The 16,448-nt window shown below is 43.8% G+C and overlaps 1 protein-coding gene across 1 annotated transcript in view; it reads right to left on the minus strand.

Annotated features, from left to right (window-relative positions):
- LOC115152782 (uncharacterized) overlaps positions 1-13,037 on the minus strand; it is a 167,997-nt gene extending 154,960 nt beyond the window's left edge. Inside the window, exons 1-7 of the mRNA XM_029697573.1 lie at positions 12,815-13,037; positions 5,404-5,478; positions 3,864-4,214; positions 3,440-3,721; positions 2,902-3,018; positions 964-996; positions 582-602 (exon numbers count right to left, since the gene is read on the minus strand). Of these exons, the coding sequence (XP_029553433.1) occupies positions 582-602; positions 964-996; positions 2,902-3,018; positions 3,440-3,721; positions 3,864-4,214; positions 5,404-5,473 (874 nt within the window). The 5' untranslated portion in view covers positions 5,474-5,478; positions 12,815-13,037. The remainder of the gene's footprint in view (positions 1-581; positions 603-963; positions 997-2,901; positions 3,019-3,439; positions 3,722-3,863; positions 4,215-5,403; positions 5,479-12,814) is intronic.
- Positions 13,038-16,448: the final 3,411 nt, after the last annotated feature.

Consider the following 16,448-nt stretch of genomic DNA (forward strand, 5'->3'; position numbering starts at 1 on the left):
TGTTCATGATAAACACTGCACATGTTGACTCAAGTGTAAAATACCTTTAAAAGTCTGTTATAGTGTGCTGTGTTATAATGCGTCTTGAATTGAATCCCGGCCCTCGTCTCATACCACTGTTCCATCATCAGAAGGAACACTTAGGGCCAATCAGAAGCTGAAACAATAACAAAGCGTGATCCCAACCACTGTTGTTTTGGTAGAAAGCTGAGGGAGGGGCTGGAGAAATAATATCACTCTCAAATTCATAGACAGATCTATTGATGCAAGGACTGACCATCCATGACGCCAACATTATAGTTTTATGTATGTTTTAGACTATAGTGTTTCTTACATTTACTTTGTATACAAGCATTGCGATAAAGTAAGCTTATATTATGGGTTCTGATGTAGTACGATATTTAAACTAAGCTCTTTAATAATGTACAAGTTATATTCTTTAAGAGTCAATGGGTACATATAATTCATACATGTCCAAAAATGTATGTATCAATTACCAATTGCCTTTTGTGCTCAACAAAAAAAAACATAAAATGGTTTACGTAAATCCAGCAAAGTGATGAAATGAAGACAATACTTACCCTTCTCCTTCCTGAGTTCATCTGTAAACATGTAGAGTAGATGGAAGACAGTGAGAACATCATTAACATGAACACTAGAAGATGTAGTCTCTCTCTGGGACTCCTTGTCTCATTTCACTTCACTAATGTCACAAATCCTAATTGAGTTCCACCACCTAAATGAGTCCAGTGTACCTCTGTGAGACAACTTCTCCAGTAAAGATATTATACCCTACCACCACTTCTTAATTTAATTATATAAATGTGACTGGTCCATCAGTGATCCAGGTGTATCAGAGACTACCTCTCTCTAGTCTAGTGGTCCTCTACAGCCTCAACACATCCTGTTCTAGAACACCATTCTATGGTCTGAAGACACCGGGAAATGAAGGACACTACTTACCCGATTGAGTAGTGAGATACTTTTCAATCTTTTCTGTGGACATGCATAATAAGTAAAAAAACATTAATGTTAACAACATGATGTGTTTTCTACTTCTTTAGAAGTTACATAGAATATATATTGGTTAACATAATGTTAGTGAAGTGATGATCTGAAGACACTACTTACCTTGCTGATCAGAGGTGAGACTGATCCAATAAATATGTTCCTCCCTACCACCACCTCTAACCCTAAATGAGTCCAGGGTTCCTCTATAGAGGAGACTGATCCAATAAAGATGGTCCTCCCTACCACCACCTCTAACCCTAAATGAGTCCAGGGTTCCTCTGTAGAGGAGACTGATCCAATAAAGATGGTCCTCCCTACCACCACCTCTAACCCTAAATGAGTCCAGGGTTCCTCTGTAGAGGAGACTGATCCAATAAAGATGGTCCTCCCTACCACCACCTTTAACCCTAAATGAGTCCAGGGTTCCTCTGTAGAGGAGACTGATCCAATAAAGATGGTCCTCCCTACCACCACCTCTAACCCTAAATGAGTCCAGGGTTCCTCTGTAGAGGAGACTGATCCAATAAAGATGGTCCTCCCTACCACCACCTCTAACCCTAAATGAGTCCAGGGTTCCTCTGTAGAGGACAGACTGATCCAATGAAGATGTTCCTTCCTATCAACTCTTGACTTAATTAATAATTTCCATCATCTAACTCAATCGATCATACTTTATGTGCATGTGAATATGTGGAAGTCAGCAAGTCTAGAGTCTATGCAGACAGGTGAGGCATCTATATAATGGCTTATGACTGTTCCTGTAATAGTGTCAGTTTAACATGTGTTTCTCTGTGACTGGTCCATCAGTGTTCCAGGTGTATCAGAGACTGCCTCTCTCTAGTCTAGTGGTCCTCTACAGCCTCAACACATCCTGTTCTAGAACATCAACATTAATGTGACTGGTCCATCAGTGATCCAGGTGTATCAGAGACTACCTCTCTCTAGTCTAGTGGTCCTCTACAGTCTCAACACATCCTGTTCTAGAACATCAACATTAATGTGCCTGGTCCATCAGTGATCCAGGTGTATCAGAGACTACCTCTCTCTAGTCTAGTGGTCCTCTACAGCCTCAACACATCCTGTTCTAGAACATCAACATTTATGTGTTTTCTACTTCACTAGAAGTTACATCTATAGAAGAGACATAGGTTTACTTAATGTTTGTAAAGTGATGATCTGAAGACGCTACTTAGCTAGCATCTCTTAGTGATGTCATCTGTAAACATGTAGAGTAGATGGAAGACAGTGAGAACATCATTAACATGAACACTAGAAGATGTAGTCTCTCTCTGGGACTCCTTGTCTCATATCACTTCTCTGATGTCACAAATCCTAATTAAGTTCCACCACCCAAATGAGTCCAGCGTACCTCTGTGAGACAACTTCTACAATGAAGATATTCTACCCTACCACCACTTCTTAATTTCATTAAATAAACATGTAAATTACAAGGTGTAGTCTGTTTAGTGAATCTTTACAGTCATGTGTGTAATCTGGGTTAGGAACAATAAAACCACTACTTTCCCTGCTGCAGTTTGAGTTGATCTATTATCACACCTGCAGGTTAAAATCAGTCATCAGTGTCAACATGTTAATCACCTGCAGGTTAAAATCAGTCATCAGTGTTAACATGTGAATCACCTGCAGGTTAAAATCAGTCATCAGTGTTAACATGTTAATCACCTGCAGATTAAAATCAGTCATCAGTGTTAACATGTTAATCACCTGCAGGTTAAACTCAGTCATCAGTGTTAACATGTTAATCACCTGCAGGTGTGGTATACTATCCTGTATCCATAGAATACAAACACTGTGAATGTGTTGAGGTTGAAAAAAGCATTGCAGACATTTATTTCTAACAATTAAACATTCATATCATATCTACATTACCTTTCTTATTATGTATGCAGCAGATAGCCAGAGAGAAACCAATCATAGTGATGGCTCCCAGACAGCATAACACAATAGAGGTCCTTTTCCATGGGGTTGTGTAATCAAATAACTCACCTAAAACACACACATCATTACACATCAACAACAGGGTTTGGTACTAATACTACCATACATCATCACACATCAACAACAGGGTTTGGTACTAATACTACCACACATCATTACACATCAACAACAGGGTTTGGTACTAATACTACCACACATCATCACACATCAACAACAGGGTTTGGTACTAATACTACCACACACATCATTACACATCAACAACAGGGTTTGGTACTAATACTACCACACATCATTACACATCAACAACAGGGTTTGGTACTAATACTACCAGTCAGCAGTGGAGTGTATCATAATAAACAGTAATATTTTGTATTGTTGTCTCAAAGCCTTTGGTTAAAACATATACTGGACATTAACACATCAATATCTCCAGTGTTTCATGTCTAAATAATATTATGTTGTTACTCACTAGGGAGGTGAACCTCTGTCTCCATCTTCTCATTGATCAGGCTCTGTTGGACTCTGCAGGTAAAGCGATTGGTGTCAGTCTCCTGGACAATGACATGTTGTTTCACTGTGTAGAATCCCTTGAAGTCTCTGTGTGTTTCAGGAGGACCAGCAGAGAGATGGACTCCTTTACTGTCCAGCCACACCAGCTCAGGCTGAGGGTGCCAGCCTTCTGATTCACACAGCAGACCCATCCCTCCCTCTCTATGTCCCTCAATGGACACCACTGGCTTGGATCCTACAGCTACAGACACACAGAGACTGGATGTTAACTGGTGACAGGCTGTGAACAAATAGACACATACTGTATCAAGTAATATGAAGGAACGAGGTGATGTCATTGTACTGTAGTTAGATTATTACATTAACATGAGAATAAACCTCACCTTTAACGAGGACTTGAATAATGAGATCATGATCCCAGCTCTTTGCCTTAATAAAGCATTTGTAAAGTCCCTCATCAGTGCCTTGTACCCTGGTCAGTTTTAAAGAGGTGTTTCCCCTCCACAGTTCCTCTTCAAACAGTGAAGTTCTTCCAGTGTAGGAGGTTATCTGATTATCTTGTATGATTTTTCTGTTTTGGTAGCGATAAACACGACCGTCTAAGAAGTCGAGGTTCAGCCAGTCCACTGTCATGTCCTCAGCACTGATGTTGGGTTTGAGGTAACAGGGCAGAATGATGTCATCACCAGCTACAACAACAATAGGATCAGTTGGACCAAGAACCTCAAACTTCTCTGAAGAGAACAGACAGAAAGGAAGGAGCATTTAGGACATTACCCATCACTAAAGACACACAGACTGTAGGTACATTACCCATCACTAAAGACACACAGACTGTAGGTACATTACCCACCACTAAAGACACACAGACTGTAGGTACATTACCCACCACTAAAGACACACAGACTGTAGGTACATTACCCACCACTAAAGACACACAGACTGTAGGTACATTACCCACCACTAAAGACACACAGACTGTAGGTACATTACCCATCACTAAAGACACACAGACTGTAGGTACATTACCCACCACTAAAGACACACAGACTGTAGGTACATTACCCACCACTAAAGACACACAGACTGTAGGTACATTACCCACCACTAAAGACACACACTGTCAAATGTCATTCATAGAAATGTGCCATTCAGAAGTCCACAAATCTATGCAATAATGCACACCCACAAATAGGAAGCACTAGTTGCTGCCTGAGTCACCACACACAGAGGGAATTAACACTGTAGTTACCACACAGAGGGAATTAACACTGTAGTTACCAGACAGAGGGAATTAACACTGTAGTTACCAGACAGAGGGAATTAACACTGTAGTTACCAGACAGAGGGAATTAACACTGTAGTTACCAGACAGAGGGAATTAACACTGTAGTTACCAGACAGAGTGAATTAACACTGTAGTTACCAGACAGAGGGAATTAACACTGTAGTTACCAGACAGAGGGAATTAACACTGTAGTTACCAGACAGAGGGAATTAACACTGTAGTTACCAGACAGAGGGAATTAACACTGTAGTTACCAGACAGAGTGAATTAACACTGTAGTTACCAGACAGAGGGAATTAACACTGTAGTTACCAGACAGAGGGAATTAACACTGTAGTTACCAGACTCAGAGGGAATTAACACTGTAGTTACCAGACAGAGGGAATTAGCAGTGTAGTTACCAGACTCAGAGGGAATTAGCAGTGTAGTTACCAGACAGAGGGAATTAACACTGTAGTTACCAGACAGAGGGAATTAACACTGTAGTTACCAGACAGAGTGAATTAACACTGTAGTTACCAGACAGAGGGAATTAACACTGTAGTTACCAGACAGAGTGAATTAACACTGTAGTTACCAGACAGAGTGAATTAACACTGTAGTTACCAGACAGAGGGAATTAACACTGTAGTTACCAGACTCAGAGTGTGAACTGTGGAGGAGAAACAGGAGAGTCACAAACAGACTGTCTGGTCCAGTCTCCATTATTCCTGAAAGAGACAATTGTTCTAACAAAGAAACATCAATTATAAAGATCAGAACCAGATATCAACCAGTAGACCTTCAGTATCTTACTATGGCTCCTTTCAGATAAAACCAATAGACCTTCAGTATCTTACTATGGCTCCTTTCAGTTAAAAGCAGTAGACCTTCAGTATCTTACTATGGCTCCTTTCAGATAAAACCAATAGACCTTCAGTATCTTACTATGGCTCCTTTCAGATAAAACCAATAGACCTTCAGTATCTTACTATGGCTCCTTTCATATAAAGTCAATAGACCTTCAGTATCTTACTATGGCTCCTTTCAGTTAAAAGCAGTAGACCTTCAGTATCTTACTATGGCTCCTTTCAGTTAAAAGCAGTAGACCTTCAGTATCTTACTATGGCTCCTTTCAGATAAAACCAATAGACCTTCAGTATCTTACTATGGCTCCTTTCAGATAAAACCAATAGACCTTCAGTATCTTACTATGGCTCCTTTCAGATAAAACCAATAGACCTTCAGTATCTTACTATGGCTCCTTTCATATAAAGTCAATAGATTACACTATACAGTTAAACATTTCTTACTTGTTCAAAGGTTTTCTGAAATAGACCTAGATAAGGCATTTTGCATTTGGTTGAATAACTATCAATCTGACAGGACACAATGTGTGTTACTGACAGTATCAAATGTAGGCCCCTTCAATATTAGGAAATGTCTGCCACAGGGGTCGATTTTGGTCCCTGTTCTCCTCACATTTTATATAAATCATTTTGTTCTATCTGTTAAAACCTGTAACATTCATCTCTATGTGGATGATACAGTTATTTACTCCTTTGCCCCCTCACTACTGCAGGCCATTAATGACCTTCAACATGGTTTTGACTCAATTCAAAAATCGCTTATGGATCTAAAACTAGTGCTGAATGCTAATAAAAAACAGTTTATGTTGTTGTCTATGTCTCGTATTGACAATGACGACTTGCGTATTTGCAAATTGAAGGGAGCCCAAATTGATCAAATTCTCCATTATAAGTACTTGGGTATTTGATTGATGATGAGCTCTCTTTAAAAACACATTGAAAAACGGACAAAACAGTAGAGAATTAGAATTGGTTTCTTTTATAGAAAAAATCCTGCTGGCCTCCCGAGTGGCACAGTGTTCTAAGGCACTGCATTTCAGTAATGAGGTGCCACTACAGCCTCAAGTTTAATCCCATGTTGTGTAACAGCTGGCCGTGACCAGGAACTCCATATGGCGGCGCACAATTGGCCCAGTGTTGTCTGAGTTAGGGGAGGGTTTGGCCAGGGGGATTTCTGACTCCTTGTGGCGGGCCAGATGCCTGCAAGCTGACTTCCTCCGTCTAGCTTCCGGGTTAAGGGAGCAGTGTGTTAAGAAGCAGTGCGGCTTGGAGGATCATGTATCTGAGGACACATGATTGCCTCTCCTGAGCCCATTGGGGAGTTGCAGCGATGGGACAACATTGTAACTACCAATTGGGGAGAAAAAAGGGTACTGCCTCACTTTGGAAAGTAGAATGAAGATTGTTCAAGCAATGCTTCTCCCAGTAATTGATTGAGGTGATATAATATACCTTCATGCAGCAGCTTCTGCTTTAAAACTTTTAGATTCAGTCTATCACTCAGCACTGTGTTTCATCACTGGGGAAATGTTCGTACACTGCATTTTGAATGGTTCTGTTGGCTGGGAGTCTCTGACTACCAGAAGGGCCCAGCATTGGCTACTTTTTGTATATAAAGCGGTTCTTCAGAGACTACCTGTAAAAACTATTGGTTTCTAAATCCAGAGAAATGACGGACCATGTAAAAAACTGTTTGTCACTAAATCCGGCTAGAAGGACCACGTAAAAACTGTTGGCTGGTATGCCCTCACCCGTCTGAGCGGTCTGCTGTGAATGCCCTCACCCGCTACTGTATATACTTATAACTGATTGGTTTGGTTATGTCCTCTATAGTACCGCCCAGTTAGAACATGTTGTTGAGGTCCATCACTATACTCTTGATAGTCACACATGCAACTGTATTGCTTCCGTCCCTATCCTCGCCGCTACCTGGGCTCGAACCAGGGACCCTCTGCACACATCAACAACTGACACCCTCGAAGCATCGTTACCTATCGCTCCACAAAAGTCACGGCCCTTGCAGAGCAAGGGAAACTACTTCAAGGTCTCAGAGCGAGTGACATCACCGATTGAAACGCTATTTGCGCGCACCACCGCTAACTAGGTAGCCATTTCACACCGGTTACACTCACCCCCCTTTTGACTTCCTCCTTTTCTGCAGCAACCAGTGATCCGGGTCAACAGCATCGCTTCTGTCCCTCTCCTCGCCCCTACCTGGGCTCGAACCAGGGACCCTCTGCACACATCAACAACTGCCTCCCACGAAGCATCGTTACCTATAGCTCCACAAAAGCCGCGGCCGTTGCAGAGCAAGGGAAACAACTACTTCAACGTCTCAGAGCAAGTGACGTCACTGATTGAAATGCTATTAGCGCGCACCCCGCTAACTAGCTAGCCATTTCACACCGGTTACACACACACAGACACAGCTGTTTCCATTTGAGGATGTTTATATGATTTTGGTAATCTGAATGACTTGGAATCTTATTGTTGTGGTTCTATAAGACAAAGATATGCACACATGTAAACAGTATTAATTAAGGGTTATAACTACACAATATTTAAGTGATAATGCCCAACGGTGGTTGGAGGATATATTGCACAGGTGTTGTTAGGCCCGAGATGAAGTCGAGATCCGGCAAACCGTGCCAATATGTCCTCCAAACACCGGCTTCAAGGGCATTATCACTTTGGTACAATGGGTTATCAACATATTCAAATAATGACTGAAATATTTTCATAAAAAACATTATTTTTATTAATTTATTCATACTATTTTATCCTTCTACAAGATATAGTCGCAACACAAATCTTTGTTCTGTATCTATGGACTTGACCCAGTCGTTCAGTCTTTTTGTTCTGTATCTATGGACTCGACCCAGTCGTTCAGTCTGTTTGTTCTGTATCTATGGACTCAACCCAGTCGTTCGATCTAAGTGTTCCATTGCCATACTGGCTGTCAACGGTTAACTTACAGTCACGTCAAAAAAGTGCAACCAGAATAACAGCAAAGTAGCTGCATTTGCTTAAGCTGTTTTCTGGTGACATTTATTTAGATACATTCATAACAGAGTGCTAATGAGGCGCGATTTCACCTTGCACATAAAATGTGCTCACTTGTCAGGACAATGTTGTTCAGAGGAGCTAGCCAGCAACACTGCCTGGCTGGGATGATGAGACAGTGGAGTAGGCATTTTAACGTCATATATTTAGCTGGTGGCATGTGGAACATGTGGAATAGACACTGGCTGGAATGCAATTCTAACCAATCAGCATTCAGGATTAGACCCACCCATTGTAGAAACATGTATGTACATGAATAAATGACAAATGGCATTAAACTTATAACAGGGCTATAAACACAGCATAAATATAAACATAAATATTCACCTCTTGGAGAAAGAGAAAAACGAATTACTTGGATTGACAAAGTGTCAAGATTTATGTCACCCTCTCTCTACAGCCTTGTGTGAGAATCTGCCAGGCTGAGATCTTATCAGATCTGCCCTGGCGCCACAGGATCGCAATTACTCTGTGCATGAGCTAGGTCCAAGAACTGTCTGGGATGACTCTAGAACAGGCCTGGGCAATTATTTTCCATGGAGGGACACATTAGAATATATTTTTGCCATCGCGGGCCAGAATCATATTACAGGATTATACATGTATTATACATCATGTGTATGACTGTGTTGACAGACATATATCTACTGTAAATCACGTCCAGATATACTACTTATTTTACTTGTTTAACATGCACAGAAATAAACCACATCCATGTTCTCCTTTTGGTAGGTATTTTAATTATTAAACATGCAATGAACTACACGGAGGGAAAAGTACACTGTGCATTCAGCACCACGGACAGATCTCTTGTTAACGGGTATGCACAAAAACACAAGAAAGAGAGAGAGCTCAACATTACATTTATACTACTCAATCAGTGTGAGGAGTGAAGTCTCTGATGGGCATTCACTAGAGCAGTGAAGTCTGGTATAGTTTATGACGTCGCTTTGCGCAGGATTGCTGAGAGGTGAGAGTCAGTAAGAGAAGATCTGTGCCTTGACTTGTTATATTTCATCACTGAACATGTCAGTTTACATACATAGCTTGACCCAAACAGTACAAACATCTTCTGAGCATGACGCCTAATCTTTGGAAAGTTTTGTTCACCGAGAGATGCATAGAACCTCATCTGTGACATTGTTTTGAATAGTTCTCCAATCACTACATCAGACTGTAGATCGATAAGCTCAAGTTACAGGTCAGTGGGAGCGTTATCCACATTGAAGGTGAAAGCAGAGGAAACCAACAGCATGTCATTTTCCAACACTTTGAAATCCTCAAAACGAGGAGAAAACTCACAGCTCAAAGCACGCAGCAGCGATGTATACTTCTCCCGCTGGTCATCTGATTTTGCCCTTTAAAGATTTTGCCCGTTTATAAGTTTACCACTTTAGGGACTGTGTCCACAACATGGCTCATTTTCAGAACACATTTACAGAGCACCTTCTGATTAGGGGTGCACCAATATAACATTTTTGGCAGATACCGATATCCGATATCAAATTTTTTTGCGGCTTTTTTAGCATTAAAGTACAGTTAAATAGTTAACACACACGGACGCAGTGGTCTAAGGCACTCGATCTCTGTGCAAGAGGCATCACTACAGTCCGTGGTTCGAATCCAGGCTGTATCACATCCTGCCGTGATTGGGAGTCCCATAGGGTGGCGCACAATTGGCCCAGCGTCTTCCGGGTTAGGCCGGGGTAGGCCGTCATTGTAATTAAGAATTTGTTCTTAACTGACTTGCTTAGTTTAAATAAAGTTTACACACACACACACCACACCACACTGACCAAAAAGTAATTTTTTGGGCATTTATGTATGTCCCCATTACCAGTAAAACATAATCAAAACCTATTTCTTTCACTTACTTGATATGCTGTTTCGTTTTTCATTTGTTTACTCGTTTCATTCTCAACCAGGATTTCCTCATGCATGTCAAGCAGTGAAGTTTCAGCTCTGTCTGTCCGTTGCCTCTCTTCCTCGGTGCGCACTGTCACTGTGTCAGTTTCCATCTTGTCCAGCTGTGTATGTAACATTTCACGTAAACCCTGTTTCTTGTCTGCATCGAAGTAGCGGTCCTTGTACCTTGTATCGAGCATGGTGGCGACACAGTAAAGAGGCTCAGAGAGAATGCCACCGAATCGCGAGTTATTTTGTAAGTTTTAACACCACAGACTGTGTCAGCAGTTTTGCTGAGCAGGCGTTTCAATGCCATGACAGAAGGTATCACGTCTGCTGCAGACGCAGTTGAGCTTATTTCTCGAGTTAGTTGTTCGAATGGAGCTAGGAGTGTTCATGTTCCAAGTTTCAAAACATGTTCTCAAATGCCATTGAAATGGCAGCAGTGGTATAAGATCCAGAACATTCTTGAGCATGCAATACGGCTTTCCTCAGTACGAAATCCTTGTGGACCCACTGTGCTGTCAGACTCATAATGCTCATGGGGCTGACATCGCTGGTCCAAATGTCAGTCGTGAAGCTAACAGCAGTGACGCTCATGGATGTGAGTTTCAACAATACTGTGTAACTCCGGTAGGGAAACATCTAAAAAAAAGTGTGTACCGGGGCTCGACCAGTCGGTGAAAGCCAACATCATCCACGACAGAGGACGGTTGATTGTCAAGGGCAATGAATTCCATTATCTTGGTGTTAATGGATTTCACCTTTGAGTTGTCTCGCTGAAATGTTCTTACTCTTTCAAATGACTGCTCGACTTGAACTTGTGTAGTTGTTGGAAGTGTGCGCTTAGTATTTTTCTGCTTTTGTTCTGTGTAGCGCTGTATTTTTTGTGGCGTCATTACATCATCTACCTACGTTATATAGGTATGTACCTCATCTACCTACGTTATATAGGTATGCACGTCATCTACCTACGTTATATAGGAATGTACCTCATCTACCTACGTTATATAGGTATGCACGTCATCTACCTACGTTATATAGGTATGTACCTCATCTACCTACGTTATATTGGTATGTACGTCATCTACCTACGTTATATACTGTAGGTATGCACGCCAGCTTTGACATCGGTTTTTCACTTCGACTTTAAACTAGACATCAGGCTGATGCCGATGTTGGCATTTTTAGCTAATATTGGCCGATTCCGATGTGCTTACCGATATATCGTGCATCCCTATCCCAAATGGTACCCTATTCCCTATTTTGTGCACTACTTTTGACCAGGGCCCATAGTAGTGCACTATATATAGGGAATAGGGCATCCCTAACAGATAGTGTGGTGAAGAAGGTGCAACTGCGCCTCTTCAACCTCAGGAGGCTGAAGAAATTAATCTTGGCCCCTAAGACCCTCACAAACTTTTACAGATGCACAATTGAGAGCATCCTGTCGGGCTGGACCACCGCCTGGTATGACAACTGCATCGCCCGCAACCGCAGTGGCTCTCCAGAGGGTCGTGAGGTCTGCACAACGCATCACCGGGGGCACAATGCCTGCCCTCCTGGACACCTACACCACCCGATGTCACAGGAAGGCCAAAAAGATCATCAAGGACATCAACCACCCGAGCTACGGCCTGTTCACCCCGCTATCATCCAGAAGGCAAGGTCAGCACAGGTTCATCAAAGCTGGGACCGAAAGACTGAAAAACAGCTTCTATCTCAAGGCCATCAGACTGTTAAATAGCCATCACTAGCCGGCTACCACCCGGTTACTCAACCCAGCACCTTAGAGGCTGCTGCCCTATGAACATAGACAGGGAATTATTGGTCAATTTAACAATGGAACACAAGTCAACTTTAATAATGTTTGCATACTGCTTTACTCATTTCATATGTATGTACTGTATTCTAATCTGCTGTATTTTAGTCGATGCCACTCTGACATTGCTCATCCTAATATCTATATATTTCTTAATTCCATTCTTTAATTTTAGATTTGTGTGTATTGTTGTGAATTGTTAAATACTACTGCACTGTTGGAGATACAGTTGGAACACAATCATTTCGCTACACCTGCAGTAACATCTGCTAAATATGTGTATGTGACCAATACAATTAGATTTTTATTTGGCTGAAACTAATCAAAGTAACATGAAGTAATTAGTGGTAATTACCTATTATTACACAGCATGTAAAACCCCAATAACTCCCCCACCCTACAACTTACATTTCGATGCACGCACAACGTTCAGACGTTCGTGTTACTATCGACAATAAAAAGTCCTCAGAAACATGCGTCCTCTCCCATCAGACGATGATAACACTCTGAACTGAGTGGGCTGGTGCAGTGTTCATATATACATTTCCAAACGCTCTGATTGGTTGGGAATGGCAGGGCTCTGAGAGATAACTCAGATAAGATTGTAAGGGGAAGTTCGGTAGAGAGGAACGGAGAAGGACAGCCTTTTTTTACAGGTAGGCCACCAACTGTAACAGTATACAGTAAGAAAAGAGGGTTTTTCAAAGGTTCTTTGTTAAGGTTGATGGTTCAAGAACAGATGTTAACCAGTAGACCTGACTTCAGTACTATGGTCCATTTAATCTAAAATCAACAGATTAGAGTAGAGTGATTATACAGTAGCGTCGGAAAAGAAAAGGGTGTGGAGAGTGAAAATGAAATTAGCCTTTCAGTCCTCGAAGCACGGTTTCAACTAGATAGCACAGCCACAAAGTAGAAATTGGCTATAGGTCTATCTTGAAAATGTATTAAAACAAAATAAAATATTTGCTTTTTGGTCTTAATTCGAGGTTAGAGTTAGGCATAAGGTTATGAAGAGAGGTTAAGGTTTGGTGTAAAATCACAATTTAAGAAGATAAATTGTAGAAGTATGTGTGGGGTTTGACTTTGTGGCTGTGGTAACTAGTAAAGACCGCTCCAATGGGCCGCGCCGCTTTTTCAGAACTATCTATGCCCAAAAGCTGTCTATGTTAAGCAGATACTTAAATATTAAGGAGGTGATGAGTTTTGTATGGGGGCGATACGAGAGTGTTGAATGTAGGCTAGTCAAGATAAACATCAATTGCTATTTTGTTACACGTGAAGCTTATTTGAAGTTTCGTAATGCTTAGGTTGTTATGAGATGTAAGTGAGGACTTGGTGGACTGTGTATTCTAAGGTGCGGTAGGTTCCTCCGCCCCCTCTGGACAGAGGGGCCCCCGGCGTATACTGTGCGAGCCATCATGGACTCAAGGCGTCGGAGGAGGGGCCTTCAGTACCTCATGGAGTGGGAGGGGTACGGTCCGGAGGAGAGATGCTGGGTGCCGGTGGAGGACATCCTGGACCCTTCCTTATTGCAGGAATTTCACCGTCTCCACCCGGATCATCCTGCGCCTCGTCCTCCGGGTCGTCCCCGAGGCCGGAGCCGCGGGTCAAGAGGGGGGGTACTGTCACGACTTCCGCCGAAGTTGGTGCCTCTCCTAGTTCGGGCGGCGTTCGGCAGTCGACGTCACCGGCTTTCTAGCTGCCACCGATCTATGTTTCTTTTTCCATTTGTTTTGTCTTGATTGTACACACCTGGTTCCCATTACGTTATAATTTATTCCCTATTTAACCCTCTGGTTCCCACATGGTTTTGTGTATGTTTGTTCTTTGATTAGTGTTCAAGACTTCTGTAAGCTGGTGTGTTTTTTCCTGCGTGGAAATGTGTGTTGTTTCTTTTCGAGTAAAGTACGTCTTTTACTCAGTTCTGTGTCCTGCGCCTGACTCTGTCCTACTGCTGCACACTGACACCTGACAGAAACACACACCACATATGGAGTCAGCAGGTGCACCCAGTCCTCCGTTACCAGTGGAGGAGCGCGTCCAGCAGCACGCGACGATGCTCCAAAATCTTGGCACAGCCATGGATTGTGTGCTGCACACCATGGAGCGATGGGAGAGAGGGGGTTTTCCCACACCCCCATCAACTTCACCCCAACCCACACCGATGTCCACCCCTCCGTCACCTGGACTCAGTGGGATTCGGCTCTCGCTCCCGAGGGCATATGATGGGACGGCTGCCGGGTGCCAGGGGTTCCTGCTCCAGTTGGAGCTCTACCTGGCGACCGTTCACCCATCATCCTCGGGATACGAGAGCGTATCCGCCCTCATCTCTTGTTTGTCGGGGAAAGCGTTTGAGTGGGCCAACGCTGAATGGGGAGGAATAGACACAGAGTTGGTTCGCTATGAGGATTTCTTCGATCATCCACCTGAGGGGAGAGCGGCGGGGGAACGCTTGTTCCATCTCAGACAGGAGATGAGGAGCACACAGGACTTCGCACAGGACTTTAGGACCCTGGCTGCCAGCGCGGGAGGGAATGAGAGGGCCCTGATCGACCATTACCGGTGTCGTCTACGTGAGGACGTTCGTCGAGAGCTGGCATGCAGGGACACCACCCTTACCCTTGACCAGCTGGTGGATTTATCTATCCAGCTGGATAACCTGTTGGCCACCCGCGGACGTCCGGATCGGGGTCCATCCATTCTGTCCCCCAGCACCTCCAATCCTGGTGGACACCTGCCCAGAGGGAAATTACAACCCCTACCCGTTCCACAACGGCCACAGTCACACCTACCGGTGGATTTCGTGACGGATCTTCCTCTGTCACAAGGAAACACCACGATCCTGGTCGTTGTGGATCGGTTTTCTAAGTCCTGCCGTCTCCTTCCTTTGCCCGGTCTCCCTACGGCCCTACAGACTGCGGAGGCCCTGTTTACACACGTCTTCCGGCACTACGGGGTGCCTGAGAATATAGTGTCTGATCGGGGTCCCCAGTTCACACCGAGGGTCTGGAGGGCGTTCATGAAACGTCTGGGGGTCTCGGTCAGCCTGACCTCAGGGTTTCACCCCGAGAGTCATGGGCAATGTGGAGAGAGTTAACCAGGATGTGGGTAAGTTTCTGCGGTCCTATTGCCAGGACCAGCCGGGGGAGTGGGCGGCTTTCATCCCCTGGGCAGAGATGGCCCCAAACTCCCTCCGCCACTCCTCCACTAACCTGTTTCCGTTTCAGTGTGTAGTAGGTTATCAACCGGTCCTGGCACCATGTGTGCCAGACAGTGACTCCTCAGGAACCTCCCCAGCTCCTGATTCATCCTCTCCACCTGCCCGTTGGACTGAGGCCGATAGCCGGAAGTGAGGCTGACCGTGACCCCGAGCTTCTCCATGAATTGGGGGCCACAGTTGAAGACAATGTCCTCCGTAAGGCCATAATGCCGGAAGACCTGCTGGAAGAGTGCCTCAGCGACCAGGAGAGCAGTGGCGAGACCAGGAAGAGGAATTAAACGAATGACATCGAAAATCTGTCCACCGCCACCAGAATGGTGGTGAAACCGTCAGAGGAGGGGAGATCGGTTACAAAGTCAACGGATAGATGAGACCAGGGTCGCAGAGGCACGGAAAGCGGTCGGAGTATCCCTGCTGGAGCATTCCGGGGAAACTTGGTTTGGGCACATAGGAACAGGAGTTGATATAAACAGGAGTTGATATAATGAGTGACATCCTGCGGCAAGGTGGGCCACCAGTACTTCTAAGTAATGAAGTGGATGCTGTGAGATATACTTGGATGTCCAGTGGCGACAGCTGTGTGTGCCCAGGTCAGCAGCCAATCCCTTATCCCTGTGGGAACATAGGTGTGCCCGGGAGGACAGTTCAGGGGTGCGGGCTCCCTCTCCAGAGCCTGGCAGATCTCCACATCTACGTCCCAGACCACAGAAGCTACGACTCGGGAGGATGGGATTATAGGCTCACTTATGACAGGGCCCTCTCCGAATCGTAGAGATGGGACAAGGCATCAGCCTTGGTATTCTTTGAGCCTGAGCGATA

Source organism: Salmo trutta, chromosome 18 (assembly GCF_901001165.1).
Source record: "Salmo trutta chromosome 18, fSalTru1.1, whole genome shotgun sequence".
NCBI lineage: Eukaryota > Metazoa > Chordata > Actinopteri > Salmoniformes > Salmonidae > Salmo > Salmo trutta.